General features: G+C 51.5%; 8 protein-coding genes across 8 annotated transcripts, besides 1 other annotated feature; 3 read left to right on the plus strand and 5 right to left on the minus strand.

Annotated features, from left to right (window-relative positions):
• Positions 1-258: 258 nt before the first annotated feature.
• On the plus strand, positions 259-2,910 carry NFIA_019990 (uncharacterized protein; the record flags this gene model as incomplete). Its single annotated transcript, XM_001265187.1, has 3 exons — positions 259-451; positions 809-1,069; positions 1,130-2,910. 3 exons carry the CDS (start codon positions 259-261, stop codon positions 2,908-2,910), a joined length of 2,235 nt encoding a protein of 744 aa, XP_001265188.1.
• A 165-nt stretch (positions 2,911-3,075) lies between these two features.
• NFIA_020000 (uncharacterized protein) lies at positions 3,076-4,279 on the minus strand (the record flags this gene model as incomplete). Its single annotated transcript, XM_001265188.1, has 3 exons — positions 3,076-3,929; positions 3,982-4,134; positions 4,216-4,279. 3 exons carry the CDS (start codon positions 4,277-4,279, stop codon positions 3,076-3,078), a joined length of 1,071 nt encoding a protein of 356 aa, XP_001265189.1.
• Positions 4,280-7,218: 2,939 nt separating this feature from the next.
• NFIA_020010 (cyclin family protein) lies at positions 7,219-8,502 on the minus strand (the record flags this gene model as incomplete). Its single annotated transcript, XM_001265189.1, has 1 exon — positions 7,219-8,502. One exon carries the CDS (start codon positions 8,500-8,502, stop codon positions 7,219-7,221), a length of 1,284 nt encoding a protein of 427 aa, XP_001265190.1.
• A 2,805-nt stretch (positions 8,503-11,307) lies between these two features.
• On the minus strand, positions 11,308-12,074 carry xgeA (putative endoglucanase; the record flags this gene model as incomplete). Its single annotated transcript, XM_001265190.1, has 2 exons — positions 11,308-11,707; positions 11,758-12,074. The coding sequence occupies 2 exons, from the start codon at positions 12,072-12,074 to the stop codon at positions 11,308-11,310; spliced, it is 717 nt and encodes a 238-aa protein (XP_001265191.1).
• Positions 12,075-13,799: 1,725 nt separating this feature from the next.
• On the plus strand, positions 13,800-14,643 carry erg2 (C-8 sterol isomerase ERG2; the record flags this gene model as incomplete). The annotated part of the gene is made up of 3 exons (XM_001265191.1): positions 13,800-14,154; positions 14,222-14,248; positions 14,306-14,643. 3 exons carry the CDS (start codon positions 13,800-13,802, stop codon positions 14,641-14,643), a joined length of 720 nt encoding a protein of 239 aa, XP_001265192.1.
• A 331-nt stretch (positions 14,644-14,974) lies between these two features.
• On the plus strand, positions 14,975-16,237 carry NFIA_020040 (putative PP-loop ATPase superfamily protein; the record flags this gene model as incomplete). Its single annotated transcript, XM_001265192.1, has 1 exon — positions 14,975-16,237. The coding sequence occupies one exon, from the start codon at positions 14,975-14,977 to the stop codon at positions 16,235-16,237; it is 1,263 nt and encodes a 420-aa protein (XP_001265193.1).
• A 412-nt stretch (positions 16,238-16,649) lies between these two features.
• Positions 16,650-16,669: a microsatellite.
• A 26-nt stretch (positions 16,670-16,695) lies between these two features.
• NFIA_020050 (LYR motif-containing protein) lies at positions 16,696-17,025 on the minus strand (the record flags this gene model as incomplete). The annotated part of the gene is made up of 1 exon (XM_001265193.1): positions 16,696-17,025. One exon carries the CDS (start codon positions 17,023-17,025, stop codon positions 16,696-16,698), a length of 330 nt encoding a protein of 109 aa, XP_001265194.1.
• A 487-nt stretch (positions 17,026-17,512) lies between these two features.
• Positions 17,513-20,917, minus strand: NFIA_020060 (putative Ras guanyl-nucleotide exchange factor RasGEF; the record flags this gene model as incomplete). Its single annotated transcript, XM_001265194.1, has 6 exons — positions 17,513-17,572; positions 17,645-18,073; positions 18,126-19,639; positions 20,004-20,189; positions 20,271-20,598; positions 20,672-20,917. The coding sequence occupies 6 exons, from the start codon at positions 20,915-20,917 to the stop codon at positions 17,513-17,515; spliced, it is 2,763 nt and encodes a 920-aa protein (XP_001265195.1).
• Between the last annotated feature and the right edge of the window lie 36 nt (positions 20,918-20,953).

Consider the following 20,953-nt stretch of genomic DNA (forward strand, 5'->3'; position numbering starts at 1 on the left):
AACCTCTATCAAGCTCTAAAATACACCAGCAATTGAACGAGCTCCCAGACACTACACACCAGGGGGGAAAAAACAAGTAATGTCATACCGTCTTTCACTTTTTCGTCAGATTGCATAGAAAGTGAAGTGCAGAGACACCTCATTTCTATCACTCCCAGCATGTCAAGGTCATCCTCTTAGCTCCTGCTTCCCACAACTCAACCTCTGGACCATCTAAACTACTTCCTTGGGCCTATCTATAATTCCATCGGCACAGTCATGTCAGCTTCTCAACACTCGCAAACCTCAGAAGAGGATGCAGAAACAATCACTATTCCCATTGATCGGTCGTTCAGTGATGGCGACCCGTCTACTTGGCCTACAGAGCCCCGGTTCGGGATGCCGGACGATACATGGTATCGTGAGAAGCTGGCCATCATGTGGCTGAAGGAGACGGGGGCTTATGAAGAGGGTACGTTCTGATTTCGAATTTTTGATTTGCATTATAGTTCTCGTCGAGGGGTTGGATTTGGTGTTTCTTCTGTACTGCGCTCGATGTTTTGTGTTGTCTGCTTCTGGCGTTACAGGAGTACTTGTCCGAGTATTCTGCTTCCTAGAATCATTTCGTGAACTACAGTTTGTATCAACGTTGGTCATTTCTCCGCCTGATACGGACGGGTCGCGAGCGGACGGTTTGGATTCATTGTACGAATTTTGTCAACACTAGTGGCCATTCGCGAGGTGTCTCCTTTCTGTTCTTTGTGCTTCGTATCAAATAGAGTCCAAATAGTTTTACTAACCATGACCCAAGGAACAAACTATGTCATAGACAGTCTGCCAGAAGGCTATGCGGTCTTTGACAGACCGCGTGGGACAAATCCAGACATCGTAAGTCTTGCTACTGAAATGTGGGACTTACATACTGACCGACCACAGCGTGACCGATTCCTCTGGGGACACCCACTTGGGCAGTACTTCCCCTCTACAATCCAGTTCTTTCCACATTTCCTATACCTGATGAAGGGTGGCAAAGAACCGTGCCCCTGCGTTCTTTGCGAGAAATTGGCAAAGAGGAATCAGCGCATCAAAGGTTGTTTCCCCGCCGTGTTACTCGCTTGCAAGTACGGTCAGAACTGACAGTGTCTTCTAGATGGCCTGCCCGCAAGAGGTCCGGGGAGATCGACCGGGTCACTCAGTACTCCTGGTTCCGCTAGACCTGGAAGACCGCCAGGGAGACCATCTGGCCGACCTCCTGGAAGGCCGCTCGGTCGACTCGGGCGACCGCCTGGAAGACCACCGTTGAACCCTATTGTTGACCGGGAAGGCACACCAGACGTCTTCAAGATGGCCATAATGAAACTCAAGGATAGGGGCGAAATAGATGAGCCCATCTCAGAACCTTTAAGTATGGATTGGAAGTCCGAAAGACCTGGCCTGGGGGAGTATCTGCAAAAACTAAGAATGCAACCTTCCTATGTTCCTCGCGCTGGTGAAATTGTCCTCTGGGTTCCTAATTTCGAGGGTGAGTTGGCCTGGAACCCAGAACACGCACGCGTCGAGATGTACGACCCGACCGTTGATCGGTTCATGGGCGTTCCTGAGTGGCGAGCAGGCATCGTCGGCCAGGTCCCAGAGGAAGACACGGTGCTGCAGGATCTAGTCGAGACGGCTAATAAGGGGTGGGAAGTGAATTATTCTGGATTCCGTGTCGAAACGTTCCCCGATCCCAACAGCGCGGACAAGAGCTACTCACTGCAGTACAAGTACGTTCACTTGAAATGCATCAAGCCATTCAATGCGTACGAGCTCTTTTTGCAGAATATGCCCCGGGACGAACTGCATCCTTCAATCGAGTACGCCATGACCATCATGTCATCATTCAGCCTGCTTGAGAAATTCCATTTCCGAGGAAGGTGGCCGAATGCGTCCATCTACTGTATGGGCATATTCATTGGGGCGGAACTCCTCATTGTAGGAGATGCCGTCCGCTTGAAACCGGTGGGCTATTCGCTCAGTAGCGGCCAAAAAGCAGTTACGGACGTCATGGTGATCGACGAGATCCGGCTCGATCTGATCCAATGCGTTGATGACATCAAATCAGATCAGCTCGCAGAGAGATATCAGGTGCGCGTTGGAGGCAAAGTCTACACGAACAACCGCCAGCGAGCGGTGATAGACAACCCGACGCAGCCGCCCAAGCCCCTATCTCCCGAAGAAGTTCTCAGCGTCTTCCAGTACATCGGCATGAGCGGGTACGGGGACTGGTATAGTCTCAACGGCGGTAAGACGGTAGATATCTCCCAGGGGATGGTCATCGGCCGGTGCTACGAACCCGATGCCATGCGGCTGCTGTTCGGTAGTCTCTCGCTGGGCCGGGATCTGCACGGCGTGCTCAGCGGACGACAATACTCTCGGCAAGCAGACGAGCGCATCCCGGAAGGCAAAGACTGGTTCTGGGGCGACTTCCGAACGCAGACCCTGGCGGTCGAGACGCTGAACGGCGAAGACGTCGGCCATTACAGTGAAATCCGCGATGTGAAGATGTGGCGGGCCAATCTCAAGGTCATCGAGGGCAGAGCCACTGCGGCTGATTTCAGAGAGGCCAAGATCCCCGGCGAGCTCGGACGACCGAGCCACAAGTCGCGATCGGCGTTTGCGGAGGTGCGCAAGACGAGCAAGCTGGTGAGCGCTGGTCTGGGGGCGGCCATTACGGATGTGAGCAACAATGCCAGCTCGGCGGACGAGAGCAATGTCCAGACTCGAATGAACACTGAAGACGAAGGGGAGGAAGAATCGCCCGAGGATGAGGAGGATTTTACTTTGAGTTTGGAGGACTTACGAGGAGGGACTGAGGAGACAGAAGGTGGAGACTACGTGCCTGGGAATGATGGGCATACGGCAAAGCGGCCAAAGCATGATTTCAGAGGCTAGAAACCCATGCTTTTGCTCTTTTATTGATAGATCGAGATAGTAAGGAACGGCCTGTCGGCCTTGACTCGTCATGAGCTCGGTATATACTGCAACGACAACCTATTCCCTTATGTACCCTTTGCACCAGTCAATCTTGTAACCTGCGGCAAAACGCTTTTATATACGCTAATAAGTCCTACTGACCACCTCCCTGGCAAACTCCGCAAAGGTCTTCCCAGGCTCCACCTCCTCCTCCAGATTCGGCTGCGTAAACACCGCCAACGTATTGCGAGCGATCCTCGCTCCACCCGACGGCCTCGCCCCCTTCACGAAATGCGGCACAGCACGGAACTTGCCCCGCGTGATGAGCTGCAGCGCCTCCCCAGTCTGGAAAGCCAGACAGTCCTTGGGGATATTCACCTTGACGACCTGGCCCGTGCGCGACTGGATGTACAGGCCCGCCTTGGGGTCCGGCGACTGGGGCAGTTCCGCCAGCGGCGTCGAGGCATCGGTCAACGAAGGGGGATTGGCCGCCTCATCGACGAACATGGCGGACGTCAGACCGGTGAGACAGCCGTGGTCGAGGTGTGTCGCGCACCAGTCATCATCATCTTCTGCCTCGGAGATAGCAGCCGCGGCAGGGTCGGTCGGGAAGTAATGCAGCAGCCTGGCCTTGGTGGTCAGGCTGGTTTTCACCACGTGCTCGAGGTATCCTTCCTTGTAGCCGTCGATGTTGGCGAGGGCGTAGCGGTCGCAGGCGCGGGCGACGAGCGCGGCGGTGTCGATGATGAGCGTGCAGAGCTCCTCGAGGCTGCGGCGGAAGGTCGGGAGACGGTCTGCTGGCGGCCAGATATTGGGGGCGGTGTATTCGGACAGATCGTGGAAGTTGTCTGCGGGGGCGCCTTGGAGGTCGGGGTTCTGGTAGAAGGCGCAGTTGACGTAGTAGGAGCCTTTGAGGGTGTCGAAGTGGCCGGACCGGAGGGTTTCTTTGCCGCAGGACCAGCCGACGAGGTATTTGGCAGCGGGGCTTGTGAGGGATTCTATTGCGTGTCAATTTGAGTCTGTTGATTCGAGGGCGCAGGCCGGACGTACCTAGTTCATTATTTGGAAGTGCCGCGAGGTAGGAAGCATTGGAGAGTACTTGAGCGCGGAGCCGAGTAAACGCTGGGTCCAGATCTTTGACGACGATGATTCCCAGCGAGGAAGGGCCAAAGGCTTCCGTGAGGGTTTCGAAGGAGACCGCGCCTTAGACCATGAAGCATGAGTATCAGCTCCAGGATTGCATTCCGCGGAAACGACAGCTTTTTTTGCAGATGATCAACTCACCATTGACAAGCTCCTGGAGACTCACAGTGACCGCTTGGGCCTGTGGCACGTCGGTTGCACCCATCTTTGGCTTGTTAAGAGTTGAATTGAAGCAGATCACTGCAGCAGTCAGGTCCCAGAAGGGGAATCAGAACAATAGAAATAAATGGCCATGCTGTTTGGCTGCCCCCTCTCTCTCTCCCCACTTTCTAGCGTTACATTGTGTGGTTAACGGCGACTTCCGTCGTCCATTTCTGGGAGATTGTCCCGTTTGGGTATCGCTTATCAGGCTATCATCGACTTTATCTCTTATCGATTGTCCAACCACTAAACGCGGTAGAAGATATTCACGTAACTCTAGGAACAGCTCAGGAGCAGTGACAAAGATATCTATTAGTGAAGTAATGGCATCTAGCTATTCACTAGTTCTTTGATTAGAACTTCATAGGTCAAAAACCTGGCAGGCTGATGGTATATAAAGATGCTTCTCCCCCATGATACCTCATCTTCCTGACAATCAACCACGTCTTCTCTATATAGACCAATTGCAGTACATGGACAACTACAGATGCTTCTATAGCTGATTACCGTGACTTGAGGCAAATAATATGTCTACGCCGACATAACCTATAGCTGTTCTTGACTTGATTGTCCAAACAACTGCCTACGTCGAATGAGCCATCAAGAGCTTGAATGAACCTGGTGACTCTGGCCTGCTTGAGGCTTGAGATATGAGCCTCAAGCGCAGAGGAGACTCCCTTATGACATTTGACTCACTATTACAAACAAATCGGCTGGAGTCGTTTGAATATGGGGCGCAGAGCCTGCCTTCCGGATGCCAGATTTCTGGGCTACTGCAGCCGCCCAAAGGAGCGTCGTAGAGCGTTGTTGATGCCACTAGACGAGTCTGCCGGCTGGGGCAGGAGAAGATCGGGCTCGTCTATGACTACCATGTTGGAAAATTCTTTGATATAAATAGGAACATGTCTACGACGACTGGAAACTCATTGAAACGACAATGCATGACACGCCTATACCTCCCGCTTACACCAAGATCTCTGACCTACAAATATTCAACCGGTGTCTACCTGTGGCCAGTATGGGGCACTTCCCCAACCGATCCCCGTGAGTAAAAGTCGGCGTCCATGTTGACAGACTGGATGAATTCGAGCTTGAGTCATTCTGGGTGAAAAAGGAGGTCAAATACCACCTGGGAGCAACATATCAATGCATTATTGCGCTGGTTATACGTTCTTACGGGTTCACCTGAAAGCGAGAGCCTACTCGCATTGAAATTCAGGTTATGGTTATATCCAATAGGTTACCAGAGCCTTATACAAACTCACGAAAGAACCCTACTTCTATGTCACGCCAGAGAACCAGTATCAGCTTTTGTTCGTCATCGAGGTTGGCTGGTCTGGGTCACATAGATGGCTTGCTGACGACATGAGCCTGTGGATAATGGGTGGTCGTCCACATGTCAAAATTGTCCTGATCATCAAGTTCGCGGAAGGCCAGAACCAATGAAGTCACTGGGAAGGCGGAATTGCAGTCTGTGATGCATCGGGCAATCCATTTTGCCAGCAAGAAGCCGCCTCAAGTCATGAGGCGACTACCAAGTGTCGACGCTTGTGCCAATATCGCCGGACCCATCGTCTTGAGAAGCGAGCCTCGAGCATCGTGGTTGAATCCGCATCGACCGAGGCCCCTCTCCCAGCAACGACGCCAAATGATCAGATTGCGCAACATCTACAGATGCCTTTCATCTGCACGGGCAGTGCAGCCGCGTCGTCTTAATGGAGCCGCCGATGAACATCAACGCACTTTTCCAAGTGGTCGGCCTGATGGCGAAGTCGAGAAACGTTCGAGAAGAACGGCAAATTCCAGGGAAACTGATGATGGCGATGAGGAACGCGCAGAAGCTGAAAGACACTGCGCTTTGATGGGTCTGCTCATGACTCTGAACGAATCTCGTTCTCGAAGAGTAGAAGGAGATCTGGAGCAGAGCCTGTTATCTTACGTTCAGCGTAGTACAGAGTCTACGAACAATTTCGTCCTCATCCTCGACTCAAATCCTTGTGGCACCGGAATCAGCGTTTGATCACATAGAAAACTGCGGCATCTTCAGAAAGAACGGCTTAGTTGGATATATCTTCTGTATCGTTCCAGTCGGGAAGGAGTCACAACTTGCAGGAATACCTCGAAGACGTCGACGAGGAAAAGGCTATTTGTGTCTGAATAGCTTCGAAGGGAGACGTCTGTTCAGTTCGTGGCTATGGCAATAGCAATACGCTGCGCGGCAGAGAGAGATTACAGTGTGCTGTTGATATGTTTATGTACAACTATCTATATCAACGATGGGAGGAAATACTGGCGGACAGTGAGCAACACTGCAGAGACGGCAAAATGGCGAATCGCCAGAGGAACGGAACCGGGAGTATGTCGCTCATACCAACTGGCAGATAATACAATATACAAGACCACTGACTGCAGAAGTCTTTAAAAGCCTTAGGGCTTGTTGCAAACGGATACGCGACTTGATCACCCACAGAGAGCATCAAGCATCAGCATGGACAATTCAGGATCAATCAGAATATTAATTAAGTACTGGCTACTGCGTGGTATCCATCCCTTTCATCCCAACCATCGCAAACATAAACATACATACATGCTTGCCAACTGTCAGAAAGATATCCTATCTAATTGGGTCCATTCTTGTGGCGTTATCCTAAATGTAAAGAAGAAAAAAGAGAGGCATATCCCAGTCATAGCATGCAAAAGATGACGCCGTACCATAGCCATAACCATAACCATTATGCAATGCAGACAAGTCAAGTATGGTATGAGTGTAACGAAGGAGACGGAAACTGGGTATTCTAATGGTAGAGAATTTTGAACAAAAGGAGACAAGTGAGAAGGGAACAACGACAGTAGGGGAGAACGAAGCTCTAGTGGGTATTTCCTATTATGTTTTCCTTGGTAGAGCCGAGACCTGCTCGACTGAATGGTAGAGAAAGAATGAAATTAGACACGCCCGTGACGACCGCCCATGTGGTAGCCCGCAGCAGAAGCCAAGAATCGGGCGACGAAGCCGGTGCTGCCGTTGTTGCTGGCCATTCTCATCTTCTTGTTGGGCTGCTGGTGGTGACGATGTTCGTGGAAGTCGTTAAAGGACTGCTTTGTGTCTGGCTGGATCGCGGGGATGTTGACATAGCTGTAGCCCAGACTGGAAGTAGAAGGGCTGTTGGTAGCGTCCGCTACGACAACTTCGTCCATGCTGGTCGAAGAGCAGGAGGTGCTGATGCTGGCTGGAGTGCCGCGCGAGCTGGGAGCAACGCTGGAGGAACGGGAGCTCAATGAATTGAAAGTCTCTGCGCGAGAGAGGCAGGGGACATCGTTGACGGATGGTGGAGAGATAGACCGGCCGGACCGGTATGGCGACGTGCGCTGGCGCTGGTGGTGGTGAGGATTGTAGGGAGTGTACCGCTCACCCTCGACGGACTGCGGGGAGCCCCCGAGGCTGGACGAGGAGACGTGGTTGGGAAGACGCTTGCGAGGCGAGCCGTTCTCTACCATGCTGCGGCGAGCGTCCGCACGCCCTTCGACCTTCTGGCGACGCAGACGGTTAGCAAGGAGCTCTGCCGATGCATGGAGGCGGCGCCATTCGCGGTAGTGTTGCTGCTGTTGCTGTTGCTGGCGTCTCAGCTCTGCCTCGCGCTCTTGCGCCTCGAATCGCTGGCGAATAGGAGCCAGAAAGGGTTCGAGATGTAGAAAAAGGTCGTCTTCGGTAACCCGAGTGTCCCAGTCGAGAAGAAACAGCAGCTGACGTTCCATCAGGTTCACCTCTGGCAGCGAGAAGGAGAAGCCATCGTAGCCCTTGACGGCCGTGTAGCGGGCCCAGTGCTTGTTCTTTGGGCTCGAGTCATTCAGGTTCTTTGCAGCCAGGATGAGCGATGCAAGAAAGATCCGGTGGACAGTGCAGCGCATGCCCTTGGCGACAGGGGGCAAGCGAGCCCGCAGTCGAGCCAGGTAGACCAAAGAGGTCATCAGTGTAGGAACCTGGACCTGAGACCGAGTGACGAGCGAGATAATAAACGTCTCGAGCGATGGCAGAGGAGGCAGTCCATCCAGTGGAGGTGTGCTTGGAGGCGTAGGCTGGCCATGACGGCTCACGGCAGAGGTCACATGCGACTCGCAGCGGATGACCAGCGAAGCTTGCTGCGCCAGATAGGCCACCATCTCTCGTGATACTGGGCGGGCGACAAACTCATTAAGAGCGGCTCGATTGAGAGCCACGGGAGCATCCATGGTGATGCTGTTGTGGTGGTGTTGTAATTGTTGGTGTTTATGTTGATGGGAGCGACGGAAGTATAGAAAGTATACCTACTCCGGAGTGAACGAGGCTGACGCTTATTATTAGAAAACGTCCACACCCGAAATTGAAGAGATAAAAGTAGTATCTCGTATTTGTCTTGGTTTTGCTCGTTCTCTTTCCGATGGTGAATGGGGCGAGGAGAGCTGAAAAGGAATGTTGACAATGGTCTTTGTTTGGGGGCGATGTATCTCTCTGGTGGCGAGGGAATAAAAAAGCAAAGCGAGAGATAGGGGAAAAGGACAGAGGGAGATTCTGGCGACGAGCTGACACAGGTCGGACAGCGATGTTTTAAAAATGAATCAAATTCCCGTCCAGCAGGAATAATGTGGTTCTGGAATGCTGAGAGAGAGGATAAGGTTGTCGTGTCAACCTGTCGGAGTGTGCTCTGGGACTGGCGATCTTTAAAGCAGGAAGGCAGCGCTGAGCCTGAAATAGATCTTCAGTGACACACTGAGTACAAGATCATCTAAAAAATTTGATCTGAAGTTCGTATTGAGCGTCGATCGGAACTGAGAAGACGTCCGGTTTGGTGGTGGATATAGAGTGAATGTAAAGCCCAGTGAAGTAACACCAAGACAATGCAAATGCAGCGAAAGTGGATAGGGCTGATTATAACAATCAAAAGCAAATCAATTAATGATTACTATTGCAAGAGAAGAGTAAAAAGAAAGGAGGATCAGACTGAAAAGAGAAATGGCAAGACTGAGCATGTGGATGACCGCGTGAAGAATCCAGCAAAGGCGGCCACCTGATGTACTTTATAAGAACTCATGAATGTAGCTTCATCATCGGCCACATAGTCTGGATTCTGATTGATCGCCATCGCTCATCCATCAATGGGTCGGTATGTTTGCAATTAAGGTGGTGGTGCAGGGCGGCTGGACAGCTGCAAGGACATTTCAGCCAGCAGGAGCATCCACAGGGATAACTGGTAAGGCACTAGGTAACCTGGTCTATCATCCCGGCCTGGATGGGGACAAGAGGACAGGAGCGGATCGAATGAAATCGAGGATCATCTCAAACGCTGGATTCCAGTGACTGATTGACTGTCGTTGATTGATTGATTCTTCAAGGGTCAATGTTGGAACTGTCCCTTTGGCGCGCGATTGGATTGCACGCGATGATTGGTACAAGCCCTATCCAGCACAAGAACAAATCAGAATGCATTATGGACAATCTGGAATTAATTATAGATCGTCTACAGAGTACTTAGGCACATCAAGGTAGTATCGAAATACTAATTACTCTTCAGTTGATTGTCTTGCACTGTAGTCAAGAAAGCGAGGAGGCAGTAATAGATCTTGATACCCGACTCCATAATGCATCGTGGAAAATGCAGTGGCAGGAGAAATACAGAGCATCGCCAACGAATCATTGCTCCCTTCCAATTCATCCCTCAAACACTACCATACTTTTATTGTCTTTTAGCAAGGCAAATATTCATCTACTCCTCAGCCTCTACGTAGCACTGAAACCTTTTCCTGGGGCGAAACGCGCTCCTGTTCCGGCCAGGAATCCGCGCAACGCGTCTACTGACTCTATCCCATCCATTGACTTGCTTGACAAGGGCCGTTCAGTCTGGAATCCAACTGTCTCTGCTCCTCTCTTGAACACTCTAGGAGGTTCTCCTAGCTTCAACCGAATTCATGAATCATGATCATGACAGAGCAGGATCCGGAAGTAGTTGCAGGCGCCACTCATTCTTTGGCAAAATAGTAGTGGTGCATGATGCAGTCCGCAGTCTGCACTCCACACATCATCACAGTCAGAGAACGGACTGGACTCGATATATGATATCACGTATGCGTCCAGATTCGCATTCAGCAATCAAATCCTACCATTCATAATGAGCGAGACCTTGATTGACAAGTGACTACGCCCCTCCTGTCGTAGGCTGTACCCCTCCATGCGTCATCCCCGGCGAAAAAACCCCCGACTACACTCGTGTCAGGAGCATATTCCCTCCTCCTACGAACCTGGATCAAACCATCACGGATACTGTCTAGCACGAAAGTACCTGCCTTAGTTCCTACATTCCCCTCCCCCTAATTGCATCTCTGGCCCTGCCCGCCACAATTCACGACCCAAAGGCCGCTCGCAAGGAGCAGGACAGGAATCTATCTGCAACTTCAATTCCGGAGCACGAGTACTATCTAGTAACTAATGGATTGACCTTGCTACTCCCCTGCTACTATTAATATTCCATCCTGCAGATATCTGTCGTTCACGAACGGGTACTGTAGTGAGTAAGTGGTCTAAGCGCCCGACGCAGGGATGGTCATGGGCGCTTAAGCGCATGTTCCTCTGTCTCGTTTCGCGCGCGCGACGCGGGTCGATTGCTATATATACAAATGGATCCTGGCCCATAATGTGTCAAGTTGATACTGTGGATACGGTTATTCTTGGAAGAGGTTGATGTCCAACATGCTTCGAAGGGGCGATTGGGTCGAGTGATAGAGAAGGCGATTCAGCACCGCTGGCTTGCAACTTGGGAGCTGAAAATGAGGCACATAGATACATACGTTTTTGAGGCCTGACTGCATCTGAAACGAGTGTGTCGACGCTAGACTTTACGGAGGAGCATGCAGGCGCCTTATGTTGCAGTCGTTGTTTGAAACGAGGGCGCGTAGTGAAACTTATATGTTTGGATTTTGTGTGATTCCAACAAATTGATTGATAAACAGATTGGATTATCTAACTATATACACAAAAGCTAGACGCTGCCTTTCATAGAACGCTTAGGCAACACTGACAGAGTAGTCGGATACCGTGAAAACGGCATTGCTTCCGCTGAAGGGCTCGGTACCGGCTTGCACGTCGACCAGGTACAGGTCGCTGGACAGTCCCTGGTTGCCCTCCAGGTACGTGAAGAAGTCGCGCATGTCGCCGGAGAAGCTCTTCGTGGTCGACTGGGCCACGAAGCTGTACACCTGCATCGAGCCGTTCGGGCCGAGGTACAGGTTAAACTTGATGCCAGCGACGGTAGGCGTGGCGATGGGCGAGCCCGTCGAGGAAATGGGACCGGCGCCGCCCAAAGCACCTAGCCAGACCATGATCTCGTAGTTGTGGTCGCCGCCGGGGGAGGTGCTGAGGAACATGTCGTAGGCGACATCGGCGACGATGTTGGAGCCAGAGTAGCTGTTATCGTCAGCTTCACATCCACGGAGAATCTGTAAGGACTGCCTTACTTCCACGTCCAAGTCGAGTCAATGCTCTTGACGCTGCTCAGTTTCTTGGGGGTGAACTGCAGAGCGGCATTGGCGAAGCTCTTGACCTGGCCCTGGCCACCGGACCAAGACCACTTGGTGTTCCAGACGATCGTGTTGCCCGAAAGAGATTCAAAGGTGGTGCATTGGGAGCCGGAGGTGGCCTGGGCCTGACCCCAAAGATTGTTGTAAAGAATGTAGTTGCCCTCGGTGACCGAGCCCCATTGGTCACAGAACTGGGTGGCTGCCTGGGCAGTCGCTGCGGCGAGCGAGAGGGCGACAGAGAGGCTGAACTTCATTCTGAATAATCGTTCAAGTTCTTGCGAGGATGATCTGTTGACTGACAGAGAGCACACCGAATAGACATGAGGGCCCTCCGACTCTTATAGTTTCCTAACTGCCTCTCCTGAACCCGCCCTGGGGAAATTCCTTTTTGGGCCTTTATCCTGTACGGAGTACCCATGGCTTGATTCTTTCGACGCTTGACCTCTTTGATGCGTTGATCATCACCCTCAATCTTCAAGACTCACTCAGTGGACCGGGTGGTCCCATTGACTGGTGGATCAATCTATACCCAAGCTTCAACTTGAGACACCCACACTGGCTGCTCCCCACATGTGGCTCTCAAGGTCGCGGAATGGTCCATTTTAGCCGGACAATTCCCGACGAATGAAACAATCCGAGACGACGAAGACACGGAATGATCGACCAAAACGAGAATTGTCTCCGGGGGCAGTGAGGATATTGGTGGAAATCACATTGGGTTTGAGCGAATGTAGAAAGAAAGAAGCATTGTGGGTGAGGATATGGCTGCGTGGAAATAGATTGACATACGTATGTGGACCCCGCATTCTGCACTCCAGATTCCCAGAGTATATGGCCTCTCGTCACCGAGTGATGCTAGTAGCTTGGCGAGACCAAAGAATCAGGTCTGCAGGATTCAGAAAATTGTTGATGTTGTGGTTGACCTGTGCGGTGACAACTAACAGCTTGAATTCCTGACGTGGACGAAAATATGCCCGTTTCATCTAAAGGGAGATCCACAGTCTGTTGGAAGTTTTTCCTGCTACCGACTCTCTATTGTCCCGTATTTCTGATAGTGTTGACTGGAGAGTCGAGTCTCCTCAGGAGAAGTTCCGAGTTAATATAGACCCATATACAACCGGCGGTTTCATCCTATTGATTGACGTACACAGTAGAGTACCTAGCTGGGGACGGCACTATGAATAGAGCATAGTTGACCGGAATCACGGAAGGAATCTAGGCAGTCCTCTCACCGTCATTATAGGAGGGCTCATAATTTCAGATTCCGACATCCAAAATGCGTCTATGCAGCTGCAGAAGCTACATCTGTCGTCATTAATCCTCTTGCAACTGGGTGTTGCCTAGGCCTTTCCAGCTTCTGTTCTGAAGTATTGTCCCAGGGTGCAGATGTACTTCCCTTCATTGCAACCATATGAAGAGAAAAGATATGCTCAGTCAGAAATACCGATCCATATACACTCTGTTCGAATGCATACAGTGACTTGGATCCTCACTGGATTGAGAAGAGTTTCCAACCTGGAGCGGCAACTGGTTTTGCTGACATAACAGAGCAGTCTCAACTCTCAACACATTGCGCTGCCAACTTCAACAACAATGGCAACTTGACTTCATGATTGAATAATAATAACGATGATGCTCAATCGACAGCAGACGTTGAACTGATAATTTGATATCACTTTCGGATATCTCTATCCGTGGTGGCCTGAGATGCTCCAACCTCCAAGCCAATAAAAGAGGAAAAACAAACAGAACCCGACGCCAGGGGAACTCATTCAACTAACCAGGGATTTACGGAGTACACAGTAGATTTCCAAATCTAAGCGGGCGCCGCGGACTCCACCATATTTTTTTCTGCCTGGACTAATCATCCCTATTACTCCTGTTAAGCTTCTTTTCGTCCCCAGATTCTGTCAATTGTCAATTGTCAATTTTAGTCTCTCAATTGACCTGATCTTTTAATCTACACGACGACCTCCACAATGCCCTCTAAATCCTCCTCCCCACAGTCAAATTCCGCCCGCAAGAACTCCTGCGGTTGCTGCTGCTTCTCCGTGCGCAAACTCGGTTTCCTCGCGGTCTTCGTGGCCATCTTCGCTGCGCTGTACAGCTACCTCGATGCTCGTCTTGAGCAATTCTACATCTTCAATCCCGAACAACTGCACGATCTCTCCCAGCGCGCCGTCCAGGCTCATGGCAACGACACCCGTGCGATGGTCGACTTCATCGTCGCCGAGCTGGACCAGAAGATCCCCGGAAACCACTTGAACAAGAACGAGGAATGGATTTTCAACAATGCTGGCGGTGCTATGGGTGCCATGTACATCATTCATGCTAGTAAGTTTGTTCAATGGCTCCCAGCTGGCCAGTCTTTACCGGAAGATTTCTGCTAATCATGATTTAGGTATCACCGAATACTTGATCATCTTCGGTACTTCCCCTCGCACTCTCCCCTTTTCCCCTTCCGAGTTGTTCTAATATAAGACAGGCACCGCGATTGGCACCGAGGGCCACACCGGCCGCCACACCGCCGATGACTACTTCAACATCCTTCAGGGAACCCAGGTCGCTTTCGTTCCCGGCACTTTCGAGCCCGAGGTCTACCCCCCTGGCACCGTCCACCACCTCCGCCGCGGCGAGGTCAAGCAATACAAGATGGAGCAGTCCTGCTTTGCCCTCGAGTACGCCCGTGGTTGGATCCCTCCCATGCTTTTCTTCGGTTACGCCGATACTTTCTCCAGCACCCTTGACTTCCCTACCCTGTGGGCCACGACGAGAGTCACAGGTCGCGAAATGATCACGAATCTGCTGCGCCGGAAGGTTTAATCGCGCGATGAGTGGGACGATACACAACCAGAGAGAGAGATGGGATATTGTACTGTAATATGATACTTGCCTGTGATTATAGATTATGGTAATGCTGTATAGATAGATATAATCTTCTTATGACTACCTAGCTGTTTTGAAGTCGGACTGTTTTGTTTTTCGTTATCGAGCATCTCTCCGCTGACAAAGCATAATGCAAACGGAACAAACAACAAGAATCCGCCTATCAAAAGAGCTATCAATCCATCAATACTGATAATTATTATCGCGGGGTTCAGAAATTCTTCATCTCCATCATTCGGTCTTTTCCCCTCAATATCTTCCAACCAAAATGCCTCCAACGCTGTGTTTCAACTGCAAGGAAGCCAGAGCTGTTATTATCCGTCCCAAGAACCGGCACAAGCTATGCCGCGCCTGCTTCCTCGAAGTTTTCGAGACTGAAGTGCACGAGACAATCACCTCCTCCTCCCTCTTTTACCCCGGCGAACGGGTCGCCATCGGCGCCAGTGGAGGCAAAGACAGTACTGTTCTCGCATCCGTCCTCAAAACTCTCAATGAGCGCTACAACTACGGTCTAGAATTATGTCTGCTCTCCATCGACGAGGGTATCAAGGGCTATCGCGACGATAGTCTGGAGACGGTCAAGCGCAACGCGGTCCAGTACGATATGCCGCTGGAAATAGTCGGGTATAGCGAGTTATACGGTTGGACAATGGATCAGGTCGTCGAGCAAGTTGGGAAGAAAGGCAACTGCACCTATTGCGGGGTGTTCCGGCGACAAGCGCTCGACCGGGGCGCTGCGCGACTGGGCATCAAGCATGTTGTCACGGGACATAACGCAGACGATGTAGCAGAGACGGTGATGATGAATCTACTGCGAGGAGATCTGCCGCGTCTGTCGCGGGGGACTAGTATCGTGACGGACTCGGCGGCGTCGGATATCAAGCGCAGCAAACCGCTCAAGTATGCGTACGAGAAGGAGATCGTACTGTACGCGCACCACAAGAAGCTTGATTATTTCAGTACCGAGTGTATCTACTCTCCTGAAGCGTTCAGAGGCAGCGCCCGGACGCTGATCAAAGATCTCGAGAAAATCCGCCCTAGCTCGATCTTGGATATTGTCAAGAGCGGAGAGGACATGGCTGCTCTGGTGCCGTTGGAGGTTAGTTCGAGCGGGAAGAAGTGCGGCGGCACCGCTGTTGCTACTGCTACTGCAGAGGACGATGAATCGGCGGGTGGCTGTGGTAGTCAAAATGGTCGATCGAGCGGTGGCGAAATGGCGGAGATGGAGAAGAAGCTTGCAGAAGATGACGCCGCTCAGTCGAGAGAGACCGAGATCAAGCTCCCGGTTGCCCCCAAGAGAAAGAGCGGCAAGGCGAATAACCCGAGAGCGATCAAGAGTCAAACAATGGGCAAGTGTGAGCGTTGCGGATACATCTCAAGCCAGAAGATCTGCAAAGCGTGTATGCTCCTGGACGGGTTGAACAAGAACCGACCCAAGACCGCGATTGAAGTGGGCGTCGGAATCGAGGAGGAAGAAAGCAGCTCTACGCTCATGAGACAGATGGAGCGAGTCCAGTTGACGACCGGCTAAGTCAGGGGGGAGGAATCCTCCACCGCCGTATTGACAAGCTGCTACGCGCTCTGCGATGGCGCACCCTCCCATCAGGACTCAGGCCCTACCCGTCCGCCTAGCCGAACATCGATCGTATGGATCGATAGACCAGGCAAGGCTTCGCGCGGCTCGTCAGCGTCAGCACACCAGACGCATGGCTAGACATGCTCGCACGACGCCTCCGCCGCGAACCAACCCCCCCCCAAATTGCACGAGAGATAAGAACCCAGATGGATGCAATTGAATGTCTGCCAACCATAGTCCTGTACAGGTCATGTCATGCCGTAACTCCAGTAATGCTATAATACAATCAAATCAGTCTCTATACCATCTCCGCACTTCCTCCATATACCCGAACCAAATCTATCCCATCGTAGCCCGATTTTCCCTTCATCCCATCCCATCCCATCCACTCGCACAACAACAGAGACAGTGGTTCACTCCTTTCCCCCCTCCTCCGCAATCGGCAAATCAAATCCCACCCGTCTAGCAGTCAACCGAATCTTCTCCTTCTCCGTCATCGTCATCCCGGGGTTATACCGCTCCACAAGAGCTGCATACGTCCTCTGCGCACGCGCATACTGCGCCATCTGCTCGGCTTCTTGTACCCGCTGATCGAAGTGTGTGTCTGCCAATTGCTCGCTTGTGCCTGTGCCTGTGCGGAAGGCTTCGCGGATGCGTTGCTGCAGGGGCGTTGGGTTGGAGAGCGTGCGGCGGGGGAGTTCGCGGAGGATGGCGCGGTAGGTGGAGCGGAGGTGGGGTGTCATCTTCTTTGGTTTTTTTCTTGAGTTTTGGTTTGTGGAGCACGGGGGTTTGTTAGGTGGTGAGGTGCAGGAGAGTCACAGACTGATGATCAGATAGTCGATTTAGATCTACGGAGTCGTCGGGTGGTAGAGATATTTCGAAGGCGATATTGTCACGTGATGTTATCGTCCGCTGTACGGAAATACTACAAGTGTAGAGAATACGCAAATGAAACGAAGCGCAGAAAAAGGTGAAAAGGCATCTTCGTTGATTATTATGTTGATTATTCAACTATGTATGTTGCATATATGTACACCAAGTGGTTACCACCACTTGAACCGTTATTTGACCATCTCGTCAGTCAATCATCAGAAGGCATGTCACGTCAGGGTGTAGGGGATATAGGAAATATCCCCAGAGTGATGCATGAGTCGTGCTCGTAGCTAGAAAGTAGGGGCGGTTGGTAGGTCATAGTGGTAGAAATCATTTCTGAGGATGTGCTCAATCCGGTCAAGACCGCAGCCAGCCGAATTTCTTGCGTCCTGTGTCGATGCCCGTGGATGGTTCAACCTGTACACTACGTGCATACAAATCCTACTCACATTAGCAAATGGAATCGCCGTCTGTTGGTTTGACACGAACCTCTTCATCTCCGGAAAGCTTGATATCCAGTATCAACCGCTGCACATCCTCATACCGATTAATATGAGCATACGGGGTCTTCTGGCTGCGCTGGATGCCCAGAATGACTTCTCCCATCACCTCGAATTTCTTCCAGTTAATCCGAGATCGGTTGTCTCCGACAAAGGTCTTATTCCCTTCCTCGGCCGACACCAAATCACGGCGATGTAGTGGGAGAAACGGAATTCGCTCCGAGAATGAATTGTCCCAAGCTAAGCGATATGCAAAATGGCTCTTCTGCGTCCCCATGAGGATCACTAGCCTCATAAAGTCCTTCTGTACTTGGACTGGGACCAGCTCCCGCGTCTGAGACAGCCGATGTACTGGAGTGCCATTGATGCCGGCAATTAGTGCACCCAGGGAGTTGTAGTTATTCAACCGTCGCAGTTTCTTCAATTAAAAGTTAGATATCTCCTTTCCCTTGTTCACGATTAATTCTTACCTGTGCAATGTTCATAAACTTCTCCAGGGCCCTTGCCCGGTGCTTCGGCTTGTCCCGAAGAAGGATCATACTAGCCACGAAAAAAGCGATATGGTTGAATTGCTTGATCATGCGATTGACATGCTTCAAGCTCTGAATCTTATCTTTGTCCGGGCCGGAGATACTGACATGGCGTACAAGGTCCCGCGGTCGAAATGAGTTGAACATGATCCAGTCAATTCGTGTTAACTCGCGTGCAAATTCTTCGTCGGGTATCTCCATGAGTTGTCGCCATTGTATCTTGGTCAGTGGCACGCTAGGTGTCAGCTCCAGGTGTTCGGACTCTCTTTGCGCAGCTTCAATGCTCAAGCTCGTGAACGATTGGCTCGAGATCGTGCCGGGCTTGTCCACCGTAGAAGTACCCGAGAGCCTTGTGCTCTGCTCTGGCGGGCCCTCGCTCAGATCTAGAGCGCTCATGTTGTATATGGGATCCTCCTCCTCTTCCTCACCCTCATCTTCTCCTGAGGTAGGCCCTCCTAGAAACATAGATGGAGAGCTCCAGCCGGAAGTGACGTAGAAGATTTCCTGGTCATCGAATTCCTCCACGTCGCCGTCTTTGAATGGCCACCCAACATCGTCATCTTCCATGTTCACTTCGAGGTACGATCCGATCTCTTTGGCGGCAAACATGTAGAAATGACTCTTCTCCAACGTTGATACGAAATCCAGGATCCGCTTCCGCGTCTTTGGATATGCCAAGTCGCCGGGGTACTCCGATACCCACTGTGCCATCACGTTGAGCAGTCTCAACTGATCGGCAATGCGCGTCAGCTGGTCAGTGATGTTCTTCTCATTTCGTTCAAAACGATGTATCAGCGCATTGAGTAGACTGGCGGGTGCCGCAAACTTGCGATACAGGCACAAGAAGATCGATGAGAACTTCGAGTCTTGCTTTGACATTGGCTGCGCCACAAGCCGATCAACTAACTCGTCAAAGGTGTAACCGGTTTCATTCGAACTTCCATCGCTTGTTGATTTGTCCTTGCTACTGCCACCAGGACTTGACGGGGCGCTACGCGACACGTCAATCTCATCTTCCGTCTCCAAGAAGCTATTAAAGGCGTCCGATCCGCCACTGTTTCGCCAAGCAGAATGGAGCCGATGCTGGCGATTGCGGTCCTTGGCTGGAGATGACTCCCCTGACGCTGATGGCCTGTGCAAGTTCAACGTGGCTCCGGAGGGAGGGGTGTGAGGTCGCACCGGAAACGAGTTGCTCCGGGCACATCTCGAATTGTGCGAATTGGAAGCCAGGTTGGATGAGTCGGTCCGGTCGACGGGATACAGGTCGTCGCCGTGCCCATCGACTCCTGATTCAAATACACTCGTGGAGTTTGAGCCGCCCGCGGCTCCGTTGAAGAAGGCTGTAGGTGTTTCGGAGTTGGCACGAGTATGGCGGCGATCTTGCGAGCCCGGTCGGTACGGGGCGTCACCAGAGGTTCCCTGGTCGGACTGGCTGGGAGAAAGATCGGTGACTTCTGAGGATCACAGTTAGCATTCAAATTAAGATCTGGCTCGCTGAGCGCAGCAGCTGTGAGATTTAGGTAGGTTTCCACCAGGAGACAGATAAATCAATGTTCGGTTTCTTTTCAAAAGGGCAAAAGGGCGAGCGAACGCTAACTCAGGCCGTGCCGCGAATTAGCGCGACAACAACCGGCCCAAAAGGGGTTGGTTGTTTGCTCGTCCCATGATTTGTTGCGAAACGCCCAGGAAGCTCCAATCAAAATGGTGGAACAATAGGGGTATAGGGGGAAGCTTTTGCTGTTTGAGTGTAGTGAATCTGTTGGGCATGGGGTCGTAGGGCTAGACGGCAACATCGCCATCCACCTGATTGACACTCACCATATTTTTTGCTGACAACAAATCGCAGAAGCTTGGCAATGTACGTCTTTTGCGATTGTGGAGATTCGGGGGACATCCGATGAATCTCGTAATTGCCCAAAGCAGGTTCAAGGAATCTATCGTGCCTTCGAACGTCACATTTACTCGCAATTAGAATAAACGGCAAGGATGATGCGGACAAAGTGTCTAAGCAAACGAGCCATTAGCAACCATATACTTTCTCAAGGAGTGTGTCTGAAACAAGCGGAAGTACTCCGTGAAACATACCAAGTAGGCCTGTCAATTCTGAGAGGCTCTCGGGTTGGGTCACGTCGTGAAGAACGAGCACTCCGTCAATAACCTTTGGCGAAGTGGCATCGTTGCCAATCCGAGGCCACTCGAGCTCTCCATTGCTTCCGACTGTTAACTCTTTGGTTGAAATCTCCACGAATCGAACAAGGTAAACAGTGCCGTCTAATGACATTTTCTTTGTTGTCGATCGTGAGGATAGCGGGTTCTTCATGTCTAGAGCGCTCCGAATGAATGTGGATTTGCCGGCTTTCTCTTGGCCAACAACGGCGATCGTAAGGTGTGGGAAGTTCGGCTTCTGAGATATCTATAGCGGAAATCAGTGGTTAGCCGTTTACTACAACCTCCGTTAGATCACAATGCTCGTGGACAGAACCTACCCCGTTACCGTCACGTATCGGCAATAAGCCGGTGTCACTCCTTGAGAGAACATGTTCCTCCTCCTCTATGAGAGGGCTCTCAACCTTACTCCGAGTGTCCGTTGCCATTCTGGAGGAATCGAGTTTATACAGACCTCCGGCCGGTGCGGAAATTGTTCTGCCGGGGAGACCTGGTCTCTGCGGGAAGGGTGCAGGCTGAGCTCTGTCGCTGGAGGACCGCTCCCGTCGCTGTTGCTCGAAGGTCATCATAGAGTCGTTTTGGTGCAAAAAGTTTGAACGATC

The sequence above is a fragment of the Aspergillus fischeri genome, genomic scaffold (genome assembly GCF_000149645.3).
Source record: "Aspergillus fischeri NRRL 181 1099437636249 genomic scaffold, whole genome shotgun sequence".
NCBI lineage: Eukaryota > Fungi > Ascomycota > Eurotiomycetes > Eurotiales > Aspergillaceae > Aspergillus > Aspergillus fischeri.